The sequence below is a fragment of the Solea solea genome, chromosome 1 (genome assembly GCF_958295425.1).
Source record: "Solea solea chromosome 1, fSolSol10.1, whole genome shotgun sequence".
NCBI lineage: Eukaryota > Metazoa > Chordata > Actinopteri > Pleuronectiformes > Soleidae > Solea > Solea solea.
The window spans coordinates 12,833,319-12,847,511 of record NC_081134.1 but is presented as its reverse complement, the minus strand read 5'-3'; the positions used below and the strand labels follow the sequence as shown (position 1 = coordinate 12,847,511).

Genomic DNA, 14,193 nt, shown 5'->3' with positions numbered 1-14,193 from the left:
CACTTAGATGAACATTTGTGGTCAGCGGAGGTAGACTTCTCCTACACGCCCGCAAATCAAAGCCTGGCAACATTCTCTCAAACTTTGCACTCATTTCAAAGTTATTTATTTGAAGTTATTTATGAGGGAACAGACAGAGTCCTGTTCAGCCGTATTTCCGTGGAAACTAAAAAACATGGGGGGGGGGGGGGGGGGGGGCGGTGGGGGGGATAAACTGCTGCTTCTGCACTTCCAGGCCGGGGACAGATATACAGTCTCCCAGCTAGTGCGGGGAAACCAAGGACATAGCCATTAGTTTCAGGACAGCGCCACATTGGAGACTAATGCCTCCATCTGTCACTGGAGATGAGAGGAGAGTAACAAAGAGAGGCAACACTAACCCCTGAACTCATCATGGACAGCCATGTCAATTAAATACTGAAAAACAGCAGCACTGGGAGCCATATAGTGACCGGTCCATGCTCTGCTTCACGGGAACTCAACTCGTTCCTCCATCAACATTTAATGGTAATAGTGCGCCGATTAACACGGATGTAATTTGACGGCGCACACCTTTGCAGCTCCAGCATATTAACTGAATCCTTAGCTGACGAATTTGATCATCTTTAATTTGATCTCTTCAGGCATTTTCATATGGAACGCAAAAATGTCTGGACACTTGTTCTCAAATAGAAACATTTGCTGCTCCACTTGCATAATGCGGTAACTTAAATTAAAGGGAAAAAAAAAACCAAGCAGACGAATCATCGATAGAAATTGTTTGTCCATGTACTTTCTTGCCTTTTCTGCTTTTGTGCCACTGGCGACAACTACTGTACATGCAGGAACCTCGGGAAGTGACCAGAGCACAACTGTGAATATGTTAAGTCCTGACTGATTCAGCAGGTCTCCGGCTTTGATGAAGTTCAATGCATTAGCCGACTGATCACATTAGTCATGCAGGAGCTCTCCATCTGACCCGAGCATGCATGGAGGTAATGTGAGGCTGTTGACACAGAGTGGCCTGACGAAACAGTCCCAGGGCCAGAGAGAGAGAGAGAGAGAGAGAGAGAGAGAGAGAGAGTGAGAGAAGAGAGTGGGTCTGAAATCTGACACCCAGAAACTCTGACTTGGTGTCTGGCTTCTCTTACTTAGTCAACCTGTACGTGCCAGCTTCCCTCGCCGTAATGGTTCCACACAAACAAAGCCGCTGTCCGACTCCCCTCACAGGATGTGAATCAGTGCACAGGAAAACAAATTCTCAAGTGCTCTCAGGAAATGTAGAAACAGTGATGATAGTTTAAAAAAAGCTAGCGAGGGGCCAGGAGACGGGGCAAACGTTACCGTGAAATACTACCCTGGCTGCCAAAAGGAACGTCTGCGAGTGGTAACACAAGCCTGCGTCCCGGAGTTTTCCATGAGCCAGCGTGCGAACCCGAGCTTGTTTAAGCTTGCTAAATACTCTCCCACTGTGACACAAACCCAACCCCAGCACACATACACAGGCAGCGGGGTGGGCCGGGGTCATCAGTTAAGGCCTGCTCGAGCCGCCATTGGCATGTGCCGTGTTTGTCAGCTGCTTATCAAGTGGACCGTCGGTGTCCCGTATTGCTGCTGTCAACCCTGTCAACACTCGCGCGCCAGCGATACGACACCAAGTGGAGAGGACACATGAACAACTACATGCAACAAATGATGTATGATCTAAAGAGATGTTTCCACTCGTCGGTAAAAAGGTTGAGGGGAGAGCAGCTGCTGCTGCTGCTTCTGCTGCTGCTGCTGCTGCACCGCACAATCCTCCTGCTTGCACTTCTGCTCAAAGACACTCTGACTGCAACAATGTAAAAAAAAAAAAGAAGCACGGAGAAGCTGACTCTTTATAAGGAATATAAAAAAAGACCTGACAAATTACAGGCTGTACTCCACTCGCATATACACTGCACTCAGCACATTTGGCTGTAAATGCCATGGTGAAGGTTTGAGTCATTTTCTCTGTCACTGCAGTGAAAGGATTTTCAGTTTTTTCGTCTGCACAAACCTCCTCTGGGCGAAGATGAGCCGCAGCTCTGCTCTTCACATGCAGACAGTGAGGACACTGCTATTAAGCCCTCTCTCACAAATTGCGTTGTTTTGGTCCCCCCCCCCCCCCCCACTTTTAAACACTTTTCTGGCTTCGAAGAAATAATGTGGTTATTTATAGAGTGCTGAGATGTGCGCTGTTTAAGTTAAAGTGACAAATACAAAACATTAAAAAGGGAGGGGGGGGGGGGGGGGAAATATAGCATGAAATAAAATATGTTCATTTCCAAACTTGGTCTTAAACAGAGGGGAAGAGAATTTGCAGACAGTGGGAGGGGGCAGGCGGGGGGGGGGACACTCTCTGGAAACCTGGTTGCCAAGAACGATGGGAAGAGAGGAGAGGCAGGGGGAAAAGCCAGGAAAAGGTCCAAGTCACTTTGTTCTTCTTTTTGGAAACGAACTCTGGTTGAACCCAGGGAGACGCCAGACAGTTTACAAAGAGCCAGGCATTACTCTCTCACTTTTCACTTTCCGAGCCTCGCGATTTAAAAAACAGGGCCCCAGCCTACGACAGCTCCCACCTCGCAGACCCACACTCTTTAACCTTTATAAATCTGATTAAAAATCCCAAGGTATCTGCTCCTTCCTTCTGTTTCAGTGAAAGCCGGTGCCAATTTCTGACTCACGAGAATGAAATGTCAGGGAATAACATTTCACGTCGAATTAAGTAAAAACGGTGTTGCCTCAACGCGAGGAACCTCGTGTTTATTTTCAACCGTCGACACGGCCGCGATGCAACAACACCAGACACAGCGACGAGGCTCTCCCAATAATCTCAAGCCCTGCTTCAAAGTTGTGTTCCCACAGATAAGGTTATATTGGAGATTTTTTTGTTTTGTTTTATTTCCTCCTCCTTGAGAAGCGGCGCTCTGCCCTCGTCCCTCAGAGAATATTCGCAGCCTTTCATCATGTGAGACGCTCTCCTTTTAATCGGCTGTTAACCGAGTTTCACACATTCCTTTTCATGACTTTGACCCCCGTCGCAAACATAAACAGAAAACCCCTCTGACCTGCCTCTGCATGTAAAACAGCTCACTTAGCAAACACCAGCGAACTCGGCCAAAGAAAACAGACACAGAGAGTTTGTGTGAGTCTGTGTGTGTGTGTGTGGGGAAGTGTGGGGAAGGGGGTTAGAAAAGCCCAGCCCCAGAAAGGCCCAAACGTCGGCATGAAAACACTCCTGTCCAATGACGGCACTTCATCTAGAGCCAGACCGTTTCACATGCATGCTGTGTGACTACAATCAGGAAGAACATGTTATAAATAAACAAAACAAAAACTTGTTTGTTTGTTTTTTTGTTGCTCTGACATGTTTCAGTCTTTGCACAGTTATCAATGTATAAGTAAATATTCTTATCAAACACCAGTTACAAGCGAGACCAAAAAAAAGAAAAAAGAAAAAAGAAAGGTCCCGTCAGTTAGAGACAAACTGTAAAAACAGAACTCACCTGTTTTCTCCTTTATTTCACACAAGACATTGAAGAGAGCAGGTTTCATTCTGTGGCAGTTCAGTGCATGTTTCCTAAGAAAGAGGACATCACAGGTCTTTCCAGATCAATCTTCTAACAAGTGGCAACAGTCATAATCGTACAGGGCATCCTGAAGTCACACAACAACATCATCACAGATTTCCCTGCTGTTTCTGCCTCTTATTTTCTCTGCTGTCACAAACAGGTGGAGGTCGACCGATTATTCTGTGGAAGATGCTGATCTTTAGAAATCAGTGCAGCCGATGGCAATGTTTTGGATACATTTGGCCAATTTCCCTTTTTTTTTCTCTCCCCTCCATCTGATAAAAATAACACTTTAACATAAATGACACGTTGAAATGGTTTAACTTAAATCAACATTTATTGAACAACACTCATAGCGTGTGTCCAATCTGCACTGTCTTGTATTTTACATGAAAATAATTTATAAAGTAAATATTTGAATGTGTGAAAAAAAATCAAAGTTTTGGTCACCATCAAATTCCACAGACAACAGGAATGTGTACATGTACATAAATAAGTGATAAAGAGACGATTCATTAAATATTCATCACTGATGTTGATTATTTAAAATGGCAAAAAAATAAATAAATCATTAATTGATTGGCTCCACTGATTAATCGGTCTAACTGTGACTATAGTTGAGCTAAAGTAGAGACAGTTGTTCATCGTGTTTGAACCAAATCCACTGATTTTAAGATAACTGGTCTCGTAACACTCTATGTGAGAGCACAACCGAGTTTCCTCAGAATAAATGTGCAATAAAAATCCATCCAGTGACACTTGTGACTGTAACGTGACTCAAATGTACTTTGCATCACATTTGGGTTGTTATTATTATTATTATTATTATTATTATTATTATTATTATTAATAGTGCAAATGGTTACAACTATGCAGGAGAGAGGATCTGCAACATGTTCTCATACATGGTTACAATCTGATCTCTGTGAGTCAGAGAGAAACTGCCGCTCCACATGAGGAAAGATTCTAATCTTCAATCACCATGCAGTAATTAATAGTTTTGATTCAAATGTAAGTGAAAGTAGTAGTTTTAAAATAATTAAATCTACACAAGTTCGGTGTTGTTGTCTCTTCAATGGACGTGAACTGCTTTCATTTCTTGACACAACCACACTGTTGTTATTATTATCATCATTATTATTATTATTATTATTATTATCGATCCACTCTAAATCCTCCGCTCAGATTTACAAGTGTTTTTTTTTTATTATTATTGTTATTATTATTATTCCGTGTGTGTGTGTGTGTGTGTGTGTGAGCAGCCTCACCTCGCCTGTGCTTCGTCTAAGCTTTGGTCTGTGATAGTCATTATTTGCTGTAATATGTCTCCGATGTCCTGCTTTCTTCCCTCTCCGTCCGTCCCCGCCGTGCCATCCTGCATATGCTGCGCCAGGCCGGGGTGTCCGGCCATGCCTACCCCGTGGGAGTGCATCAACCGAGGCTGCTCGTCCATCCTTGACCACGGTCCCTGCTGCCTCGCCTCCAACTTTTTTCTTTCTTTTCTTTTTCTTTGATTTTAGATTGTGACACGACGATGAGTACGAAGCAGAGAAAATATCCTCGGGAATTCCTGTGGATTCCTCTGCGCCTCTCTCTCTCTCTCAGCCCCGGCACTCCTCCTTTTTTCCTTGGTAAGCTTTTCTGGATTTGGGAGGAGGGAGACTGACAAACCCTGTCTCTGCTCTGCTCTCTCTCTCGCTCTCGCTCTCTCGGTCTCTCTCTCTCGGTCTCTCTCTCTCAGCTGGTTTAGGTGAAATCTGATCTGAATCGCTGCTTTTGGCTCTGGCCACTCCTGTGCACTGCTACAGCAGGGAAGAAAAAAACAGGATTGAACATTAAAGGCTCCTAATCTGATTAAAAGTGGAGCGCGCCGCTGCGCTCCTCTTATATAAAACCTCCGATACACTCGAAAGCTTCGTGCGCTAAAACGCGCCTAAGTCGCCGGCTTAAGTTGTCAGCGGAGGCTTTTGGATACAAAGTCACCACCAACTGTTATTGTTTCGCTTATGTCTGCTAACTGACTCATAATCAGAGTATGGATGAAAAAAAAGCCTCCGCCCCTCGAGCCACGATTGGAGAAGAAGGAGCGCGCAAGTCCCACCTCGGTCCTCTCCGCAAACGTCAATCATCCTCCTCGGGAAGGTGGGACACTATAATAAACATAAAGAGATGTGACCGGGCCGGGTGGCAATACAGTGATGGATAGAGAGTGAATATGTAGCCTAATAAATAATTGTGAGTGGCAGCGGAACTCTAACCCTACAGGACAGCATGGTGGTGCTTGGAAAAGACACTCTGTCACAGAGACGATATATTTTCCCGCGGAATATTTACATCCATGCAATCAGTCAGAGGCATAAATAAATCAGGGTGAATTTATTTGAGCATGCAGCAGTTTGAAGGAAGATTCTTTGATGATGTAACACAAACAGCCAGCCTTGAATTTAAACTTCCTGACACTCCTGGGCATCAAAACACGCAGGGTTTGACTGGTTGTGGGTCTGCTTTGATGTCGGAGAGCGTGTGGCTGAGATGTTTACTGGCCACTAACTGCCAGATTCATATGGCACTGTTTATGTGTCGAAAACTAACCCTCACAGAGTCTAATAATATAGAAGACACTCACTGACCACTATATAAGGTACACACGTGGCAACAGTGTGGTCTGGTGCTGGCTGTTCAGAATATCTCACGTGGAAATGGGTGATTATTTATATTATTGACAAATGATACAATGACCAGCCTGCTCACTGTCCTCTGACCTCTGACCTCTGGCATCAATAAGACATTCTGCCCACAGAACTGCTGCTCACTGGATATTTTCTCTTTTTCAAGTCATTCTTTTAACATACAAATCCCACTAGATCTGGCACCGACAACCATGACACACACAAAGTCACTTAAATCACCGTTCTCCCTCATTCTGATGCTAGCTCTGAGTTCCAGCTGGTCTTCTTGACCAGTCTACACACCTACAAATGTATTGAGTTGCTGCCATGTGGTCGGCTGAATAGATAATTGCGTTAACAAGCAGTTAAACAGGTGTACCTAATAAAGTGAGTGTATAAATAATAGTAGCCATTTTTGTGGGCGGGGGGTTTGGGTTGGGACCTCCCACTACTTGGGGAAGGATGTGTTGCTATAGCTCATGTGTTAAAGAGCATCTTTGTTTCTCCTCAGTCAGCAAAGACAGAAGAAAAGAAAATAAAGCGTTTTTTTTTTGTAGTAGAATTAATTTGGTGGGGCATTGCTCTCATGTGCCTGTGCCTATACCCTTATCTTTATTGACTCATTTTAGTCTGTGGAACATGTCGGTATAAGCATGGCTACGTACACATTGGAGAAATAGTGAACGTGTATAATCTGGTAAATTCCTGATGCGGTGCCAGTTGATTCAGTTATAGTTACATTTGAAGGTAAAAAACAAAACAACTGGCCTTTGGAGTAACAAAGAGTTTGCCAGTCCACTGCAGTCTAATCCCTCCTTCTGCTTGAGGCATAAAAAAGACAATATCTCTCACTCTGCTGCATCAATATTGATCCTTTTTCAACGGATCCTAATTAGTCTGACAATTTCATTTCATTTCATTTCAGAGGCCACTGCACAAATGCCAAAAATTGCACTGGTTCCACCAGTTGTGAACATTTGCAGGTTTACGTTGAGTGATTATAATAAAGAACCATTGAAGTGATGAGTCTTTAGAACATTTGTGCATTTAATTTTTTTTTGTTTGTTTGTTTATAGACCAAATGTTATACCATTCACGAAAAAAAATAATCACACATTGATTGATGTTTAAAATAAGTGTTCACGGCAGCTAAATTGCAATAATCACAAATTAATCTCCAATAAACACTTAAGGATTCAAACACCATTATGGATATGCTGCAGTTCTGTCCCTTCGAGTCTGCTCTGCGCTGTATCCAAACGCTTCCTCCTCCTTTTACTGGCCGGACAGAAATCGATCAGTCAGTTTTCTCATTACGTGCTGAATAGGGAGGTAGGGCAGTAATTGTCACAAGGGGCAGGGTGAGGTTGAGGGTAGTGGTGGTGATAATGTCTGAAACTCAGGAGCTGCAAGACGGCGCAGCACAGTCCCGCAATGGAAGTCTGCAGTTCAACGGCCACGCCGCTTAATTCAATTCTACATTTTAACCGTGTCATAACGACAGAGGATTATCTCTGTGTTGTCGACCCGACGCAGAGGATGGTGTTTCAGCTGTAGACATGCTAGGGTTTTTCTTTCTTTTTGTTATACCCTGTCATTTGTCTACACACGAGTGAAAATAAAACCCAATTGTGGTCCAAATCCTGACCTCTGCCATCAGCATCCTCAGTCTGATTTGAAATCATGACCAAAAGAGTTAATTCTGTTTCCTATACATCCACGTTTATTCCAGTGTTTGGCACCGACTGGCAGAAATGACCTTATTACTCGCATGTTGTTTTTGGAAAGTGAACTCGGGATAGAATAAATGTGGCTGTGATTGCTGTATTTCTGAGGGGAAAAAGGCAGCAAAATAAAAGACGGAAACAAAATCTAAAATGCGGCATTAATAATCCCACAAATAATCCGAAGTGGGATTTGATTATCATTGCAAAATAACTTTGGTGTGTAAATATATTTGTATAAACAGTCAATGTTTTCCTCCAGAATTTTCGAGCCTTGTTTTTTTTCAGAGACTTTAGATGTTGACGCCAAAACATGTCAGTATTCCCAACAGACACGTGAACTAGGTGAATTTGTTGAGTTGTGCCATGTTTACCAGTGAGGCTGCTCTGATAATTATGCAAGGAAACACAAACGTTAAATATTATAATTAGTGCATTTGTGAATGGGATCTGAGTTATTATAATATTATAGTTTGTTGAAGAATCAGATTATTTTTGCAACTAGTTTTTAGTGAAACTAAACTGTTAATCGATTATCAATGTCACTACAAAATGCACACACACAGTATTTACTGTTCACATAAGCACATGTCATTTAACTGTCACATGTTCAAATCTCATAAGGATATCTTTCTTTCTTTTAATTAATAAATATGTGTTTTTCAACAACTGCTATTGATGGTTCAGGGCCTATAGGGACAACCTTTGAGGGATCAGCCTTGGATTTTAATTGGCGTTTTGAGTTGGGAGAAGTCACACGGACCTCTGTGGATAAGAGGACCATGGAAAGTATGAGCCACCCACTTGTGTCCAATGCCGTCATGTAGCGTCATATTTTCAGTCCAGGACGTGGGGCAACTTTGTGGTTTGTTAGATCGAGTGTGTGAAACTGATGTAGACTGATGTGGACACGCATTGGTATGAAGGGAACTGTGGCCATGTATGTGCATGCTGAAATGTGCACTGGTTGAAAAAATGTGGGATTTTAATGTCAAAACACCAACATGTTGTTTTTGGGGAGTTAGATATGCCAAACAAACTTCAGTATTTCAGGCTTCCATAACTTGCTGACTCCACAGCACACTATAGTATGTTCTCCTATCTGGAGCAGGGTCAAACAAGTCCTCCCAGAGAGAGCAGCAGGTCAGAACAGGGTAAGTTATGTATGAGCTAGGAACACACCAAGGGAGAGAGCAGTAGCTGCATGGCACATCTCTCCAGGAAGTAACCTTGATGAAAAATTCAGTTGTTTGCAGCTCCTGGCATCCCTCAGGCATGAATAAAGTGAGGCCCAGAAAGAGAGAAAAGACCTAGGCTCAGCTTGAAACTACTCACCAACTCGATGCTGAGGAACACACACTGGCTAGCATTAGGAGATGGGCGCAAATTAAACTTTAATCACGCCTCAAATAGATTAAGCGACAGGAGCCGAGTCAGCATTTCCAGGTCCTTGCTCTGCCTCCGTTGACCATCCTCCCTTAAACTCCTGCTAAATTAAATACCCACAAGTCTCAGTTTCTCTGCACCTCAGATTCGCTTGCAGGCAAAAATGCTTTAAATAAATAAACGAGAGGTAGAAAGCAAAACCTGAAGAGCAGCTCAGTCATTACTGAGATATTATACATGGGTCAACTCATTATATGGCAGCTCTGGTGGGTTTAATATTGCATTTCCATAACGTTTTGGAACTTTATGTTGAAACAAATGACTAGAATCATAGACGGGAGCAAAACCGCAACCCGAGTAACAAAGCGGAACCTGATCTGGTCTCGTTTTAGCATTTTAAACCAACCGTAACACATCAAGATGGTGTCTTATGGCCAACACAGCCTATTAAATATGAAAAATAGGAATTGGGGAGAAAGGATTTTATCTTTGATAATGTTAAAAAAAACAGCCGTATGAAAATCCCTTTCAGACCCAAGTAACCGCACATCAGTAAAAGAACATGACACAAGAGAAAAGAATGTGTTTTATTCATTCTTTGCAGAGTGTGTGTAGCTAACAGAACACTTATTCTTCTGTTAAACAGCCAAAGAAGTTTGCTGTTATGGTTGTGTCTGATACACAAACTCAGTTTGGTATAAGTGGAGTGGCTTGAATATTTAAATGCAGATTATAATCAAGTCCAACCCATTTCTTCCTTCAACAACTTTCACATTATTAAGCAATTTCCAGTCCTCACATGGAAATAAAAAAAAAAAAGCATGGGAAGAGATTTTGAAATCTTTTGGTGGGATCACGGGACAGATTTAGGCTCAGCCAACGCCCTTGTCTAGTTCTCCTTTAATTTAGCACTGGCAGTGAACATGGTGACAGTTTTTGGACTAAATGCTCGTTCCCAGAGCAGCTTCAGTTTTCCAGTATCTTGTTTTCCTTTTTTAGGAATAACTGTCATCATTTAAAAAAAAATGAAATAATAATTGCTTTATCTTTAACTGAAACTGATATTTTACAAAATATAAATGTCAGGTGAACTTGTGCTGCCCCCGTATTTGGTGCTTTTTTTTTTTTAAGAAGTGCAAAAGAAGCACCTATTTAAGATGGAGATTTTATGCAGTGTTTTCTTGTTGGTTGGAATAAACATCCTGCCTTTGACGTGGCAGGATTCACGGCTGTACTTTTTTTTTTTTTTTTTTTTTCTAAAACCAAATCCAAAAGCTCATGGTCAGTTTTAGTGTGGAGGAGCTGGATGGGTCTCTGTGCAGCGGAGACTGGGTCAAAGTGAAGGATGACTGATATGATGGGGTTGACCTGTCACATAGCATTTGACTTAGTATCCTTGGAACAAGATAAAAGAGGAGCCAAATGTCAAGTGATACATGTGACGCATCCTCACACATGCATACCCGCACGGCGAGGAATGGGGGGGTGGATGTTTTATAATCAAACCTCAAACCCGCCAGCGATTCTGTGAATGGCAGGTAAAAACAGTAAGCTTATCATTTTCATGAAAACAATATTGGTGGCACTCGCCGTGCGTGTGCGTGTGTGTGTGTGTGTGTGTATGTGTGTCAGCCACAGGATTTCCATGCCCTTTTCCGTGAGTATGTGTGTTTTTGCTGTAGGGTCCCTGTAAGCCCTAAGACCTCATGGAAGCGTGGGCTGTGCCTGGTAGGGGGAGATGTGACGGATGCCTCAGAGCCCGCTAGCTTCTCTGTGAATTTTCCCAGACTCATTTGCATTCATAAAGAGCCTACTCCTTGTCACAGAGTGTTTTCTTTTTTAGTCTGCCTCCAAAAATCCCGTGCGACTCCTGGTGGGAGTGCGCCTGGAAAATCCAACTGTCAAAGACGACAAGATGAATGAATCCCTGTGTCAGACGTGTGTGGCTTCAACAATGACAGATGGAGGAGAGCTGTCCCTCCGTCGATCGGCAGGCTTCATTTTTGAATAAATAAATCTGAATTTCACCCCCTCCCATAATTACAAGGGGCGCTTTATTTGACAGCTTTCTCTGTTGATGGGATTGTGTATGTTTGGTGGGGGGGTTGCACTGACCAGGTGACTTCTTGCTTTAATTTGACACGAGCATAACTGCATTGTGGTGCTTTTCAAACGTTGCCTCCGTTCTGGCTTTTCAATCAAGCACGACTTTCCACCTGGAATAGCAGGTGGATGTAAACATGCAATTAAACACAATTAATATCCAAATTCCCTCCTCGCACATCTGCTCGACTGAAGTGTCCTGGAGCGAAACGCTGCATTCACCCACTGCATGAAGGAGGTTCCTCTCGATGCAGATCTGCACTCTGACCTTCTCCTAGAAGACAGGCAGGGATGTCACAAGGGCCCCCTGATGGAATATTACCCCAGGTCCGAACTTCCTCAGTAAATTAATCCTAGTAGACTTGTTGTGCTTTTCCAGCTGTGGTTCCCTGGAGTCGTCACCACCTTTCACCTCCCTAGCAACAAGCATTCCAGAGGGGTCAGTTCCCGAGCAGAGAAATATAATATCTAATCTAATGCACGTGTTAATCTATCACTATACTATGTGGCAGACGGTTCTGTATATGCATCTCACACACAGTTTATTTTTGTTTTGGGAATAGAATGTAAACACATCAGTGTTATACAATCACCTTCGAGTGATGATCTCGACACAAGCATGCGTGCATAAGTTAAAAATCTTAAAAGCTGACAGGTGACTCAGGTAAAGAAACCACATGTCTAACTGTACAAGTCCACCGAATCATGCCGCCAACAAGGTAAGAGCAAAAATATATCACTGTGCCAAAATGGCCCCCGCATGTGCCTCCTTCTCTTTTGGGTTGTGGAGCTGCCAGTCTGCCAGTTAAAAGCTGAATTTCTTCCTGCCTCTGCTAACCAGCTCCCTTGGGCTTCTGGCACTCTCAGAGACTCAGATCAAACCGAAAACATTGTTATCCCTGCAGAACGCTCATGCATTCTCCCCGAGCTAAAAATCTGGATACCTTGTGTTCTCCGTCCACTAACGTGCCGCACCCATATCTGACACCGTCTGAAAGCTGTGAGAGGATCTTCGCCGAGACAAGATTGCATAAAACCAGTGAACCTGGTGTGCAAGTGTTAATGATTATCAGTTGCTCATATCTTGCTTCTCAGTCAGCATCAGCGTTGCCAAGGCTGCTTTTCACACTACACAATCAGCAGTACCAAAGACACTTGGAAATCATCTTCCACCTTTAAAGGCGACATCGAATGCTTGTATCACACATATATGTTAGTTATGGAGGTCTACTTACATATATTAACTTGTTTTCATGGTTCAAAACCTTCTAATCGCTGCAAACGAGCCGATCAAAATATCTCCTCACTGACGCTCTCGTCAGCCGCGCTGTTTCAGACCAAAACCACCCCCCCAGAACGTGGACTGTGTTGTGATTGGCCAGCCAACGAGAGCTTTCCCACTTTCCTGTGATTGGCCAGGTACCTGGAAGTGACGTGTTTAGAACGTCAGCTCTCAGATACGCAGCTCTTTTTTTTTTTTTTTTTTAAACAACTTTATTGAAATACGGTTACATTACAAAAGTGAAGAAAGAAACATATTACATTAGTGAACAAACAGAGCAAAAACAGGAGAAATAAAACTTTGCCAGGGTAGCTGATGAGTTATTAAAAAGAGAAAGAAAAGGAAGACCAAACATTGACAGTCTTAATTGCTTTTTTGTTATTAGAGCCAGAAATCAAATAAATCAGATACGCAGCCCTCCCTCTGGCACGATTGATGCTCTGCTCGTCATTATCAAAACATTGTTAAATGGCTGTGTCACGACCCCGCGCCGTAATCCCTTACACATTTGACCCGGAGTCTGACCCAGAGACAGAAGATACTGTCGCAAGTGAAACACCTCCACAACAAAGACTGCTGCAGGACGCCTCAGAATGGTAATGTTTTCTCTGTGTATATTCCCAATACTGTATGTGGTTAATTGTAGGGAGACACTGGTTGAGGCTTGATAACCCGCCCCTCCCCCCACCATTTTTTCTAAGTATAAGCTACAGCAATACCTGTACATGTCTTTTTGTTTTCTATTTAGATTTTATCACTTGCTGTTTGGTGAAACGCTCATTTTAACATTTTGTGTAGATATCTGGTGGGACTGTGATGAAAGTAGTTTTGTTCCCCTGTACGTAATATGAGTAACTGATGAATAGAACTCTTGAATCTATGAAATGTGTTACTGTACTTTTCATACACAATACTGTATCTCTGGAAGGTGCACTTGTGGGAACTGCATGACGATGCCCACAGAAGGGGAGAACGTCTGCTGTAGAGAAACACTTAAGGTATTATTTTGCCCATAAGCAATAACTAAGTGTTGTAAAATAATGGATTAGTAAATGTTAGTTTAGATTTATTTTTTTATAAAGCAATGTAGTACAAATTTAACTATTTTCAATCCTGTAATTAGGCCAGTGCCCTATAATGTAGCTCCATTTTCTTTAATCCTGTCTGTAACTATGATTGTACCAACCTTTTTACAGTAATAATCCATCACTTTTTTGAGTGATCCAGCTATTTTCACCCAATTACTCTATGCCATTACTGTAACAGTATTGCTCTGCCCCTTTTTAGGTTATCCGAAGAATGAATGAACTTCCGGACACACCAACATGCATGATCTACCATCCAGGCCTGGAGCCTAACTGCTTGAACCCATACACACTGCAGAACATGAACAACATCTACCGGGCAGACAATACACGAGTATGTATGTAACATACAAATAAGAGGCATATTTAAAT

The 14,193-nt window shown here is 42.7% G+C and overlaps 1 protein-coding gene and 1 long non-coding RNA gene across 3 annotated transcripts in view; one reads left to right on the top strand and one right to left on the bottom strand.

Moving 5' to 3' along the window:
- pbx1a (pre-B-cell leukemia homeobox 1a) overlaps positions 1-5,580 on the bottom strand; it is a 50,046-nt gene extending 44,466 nt beyond the window's left edge. The window contains exons 1-2 of one of the 2 annotated variants that reach the window (XM_058638900.1): positions 4,841-5,580; positions 3,507-3,580 (exon numbers count right to left, since the gene is read on the bottom strand). In XM_058638900.1, coding sequence (XP_058494883.1) covers positions 3,507-3,580; positions 4,841-5,025 — 259 coding nt within the window. In that variant the 5' untranslated portion in view covers positions 5,026-5,580. The remainder of the gene's footprint in view (positions 1-3,506; positions 3,581-4,840) is intronic. The other variant, XM_058638911.1, reaches the window with a different exon arrangement.
- Positions 5,581-12,627: 7,047 nt separating this feature from the next.
- On the top strand, positions 12,628-14,140 carry LOC131465994 (uncharacterized). Its single transcript, XR_009241367.1, has 3 exons — positions 12,628-13,332; positions 13,665-13,734; positions 14,024-14,140. It is a non-coding gene; the product is annotated as an uncharacterized LOC131465994 (long non-coding RNA).
- Positions 14,141-14,193: the final 53 nt, after the last annotated feature.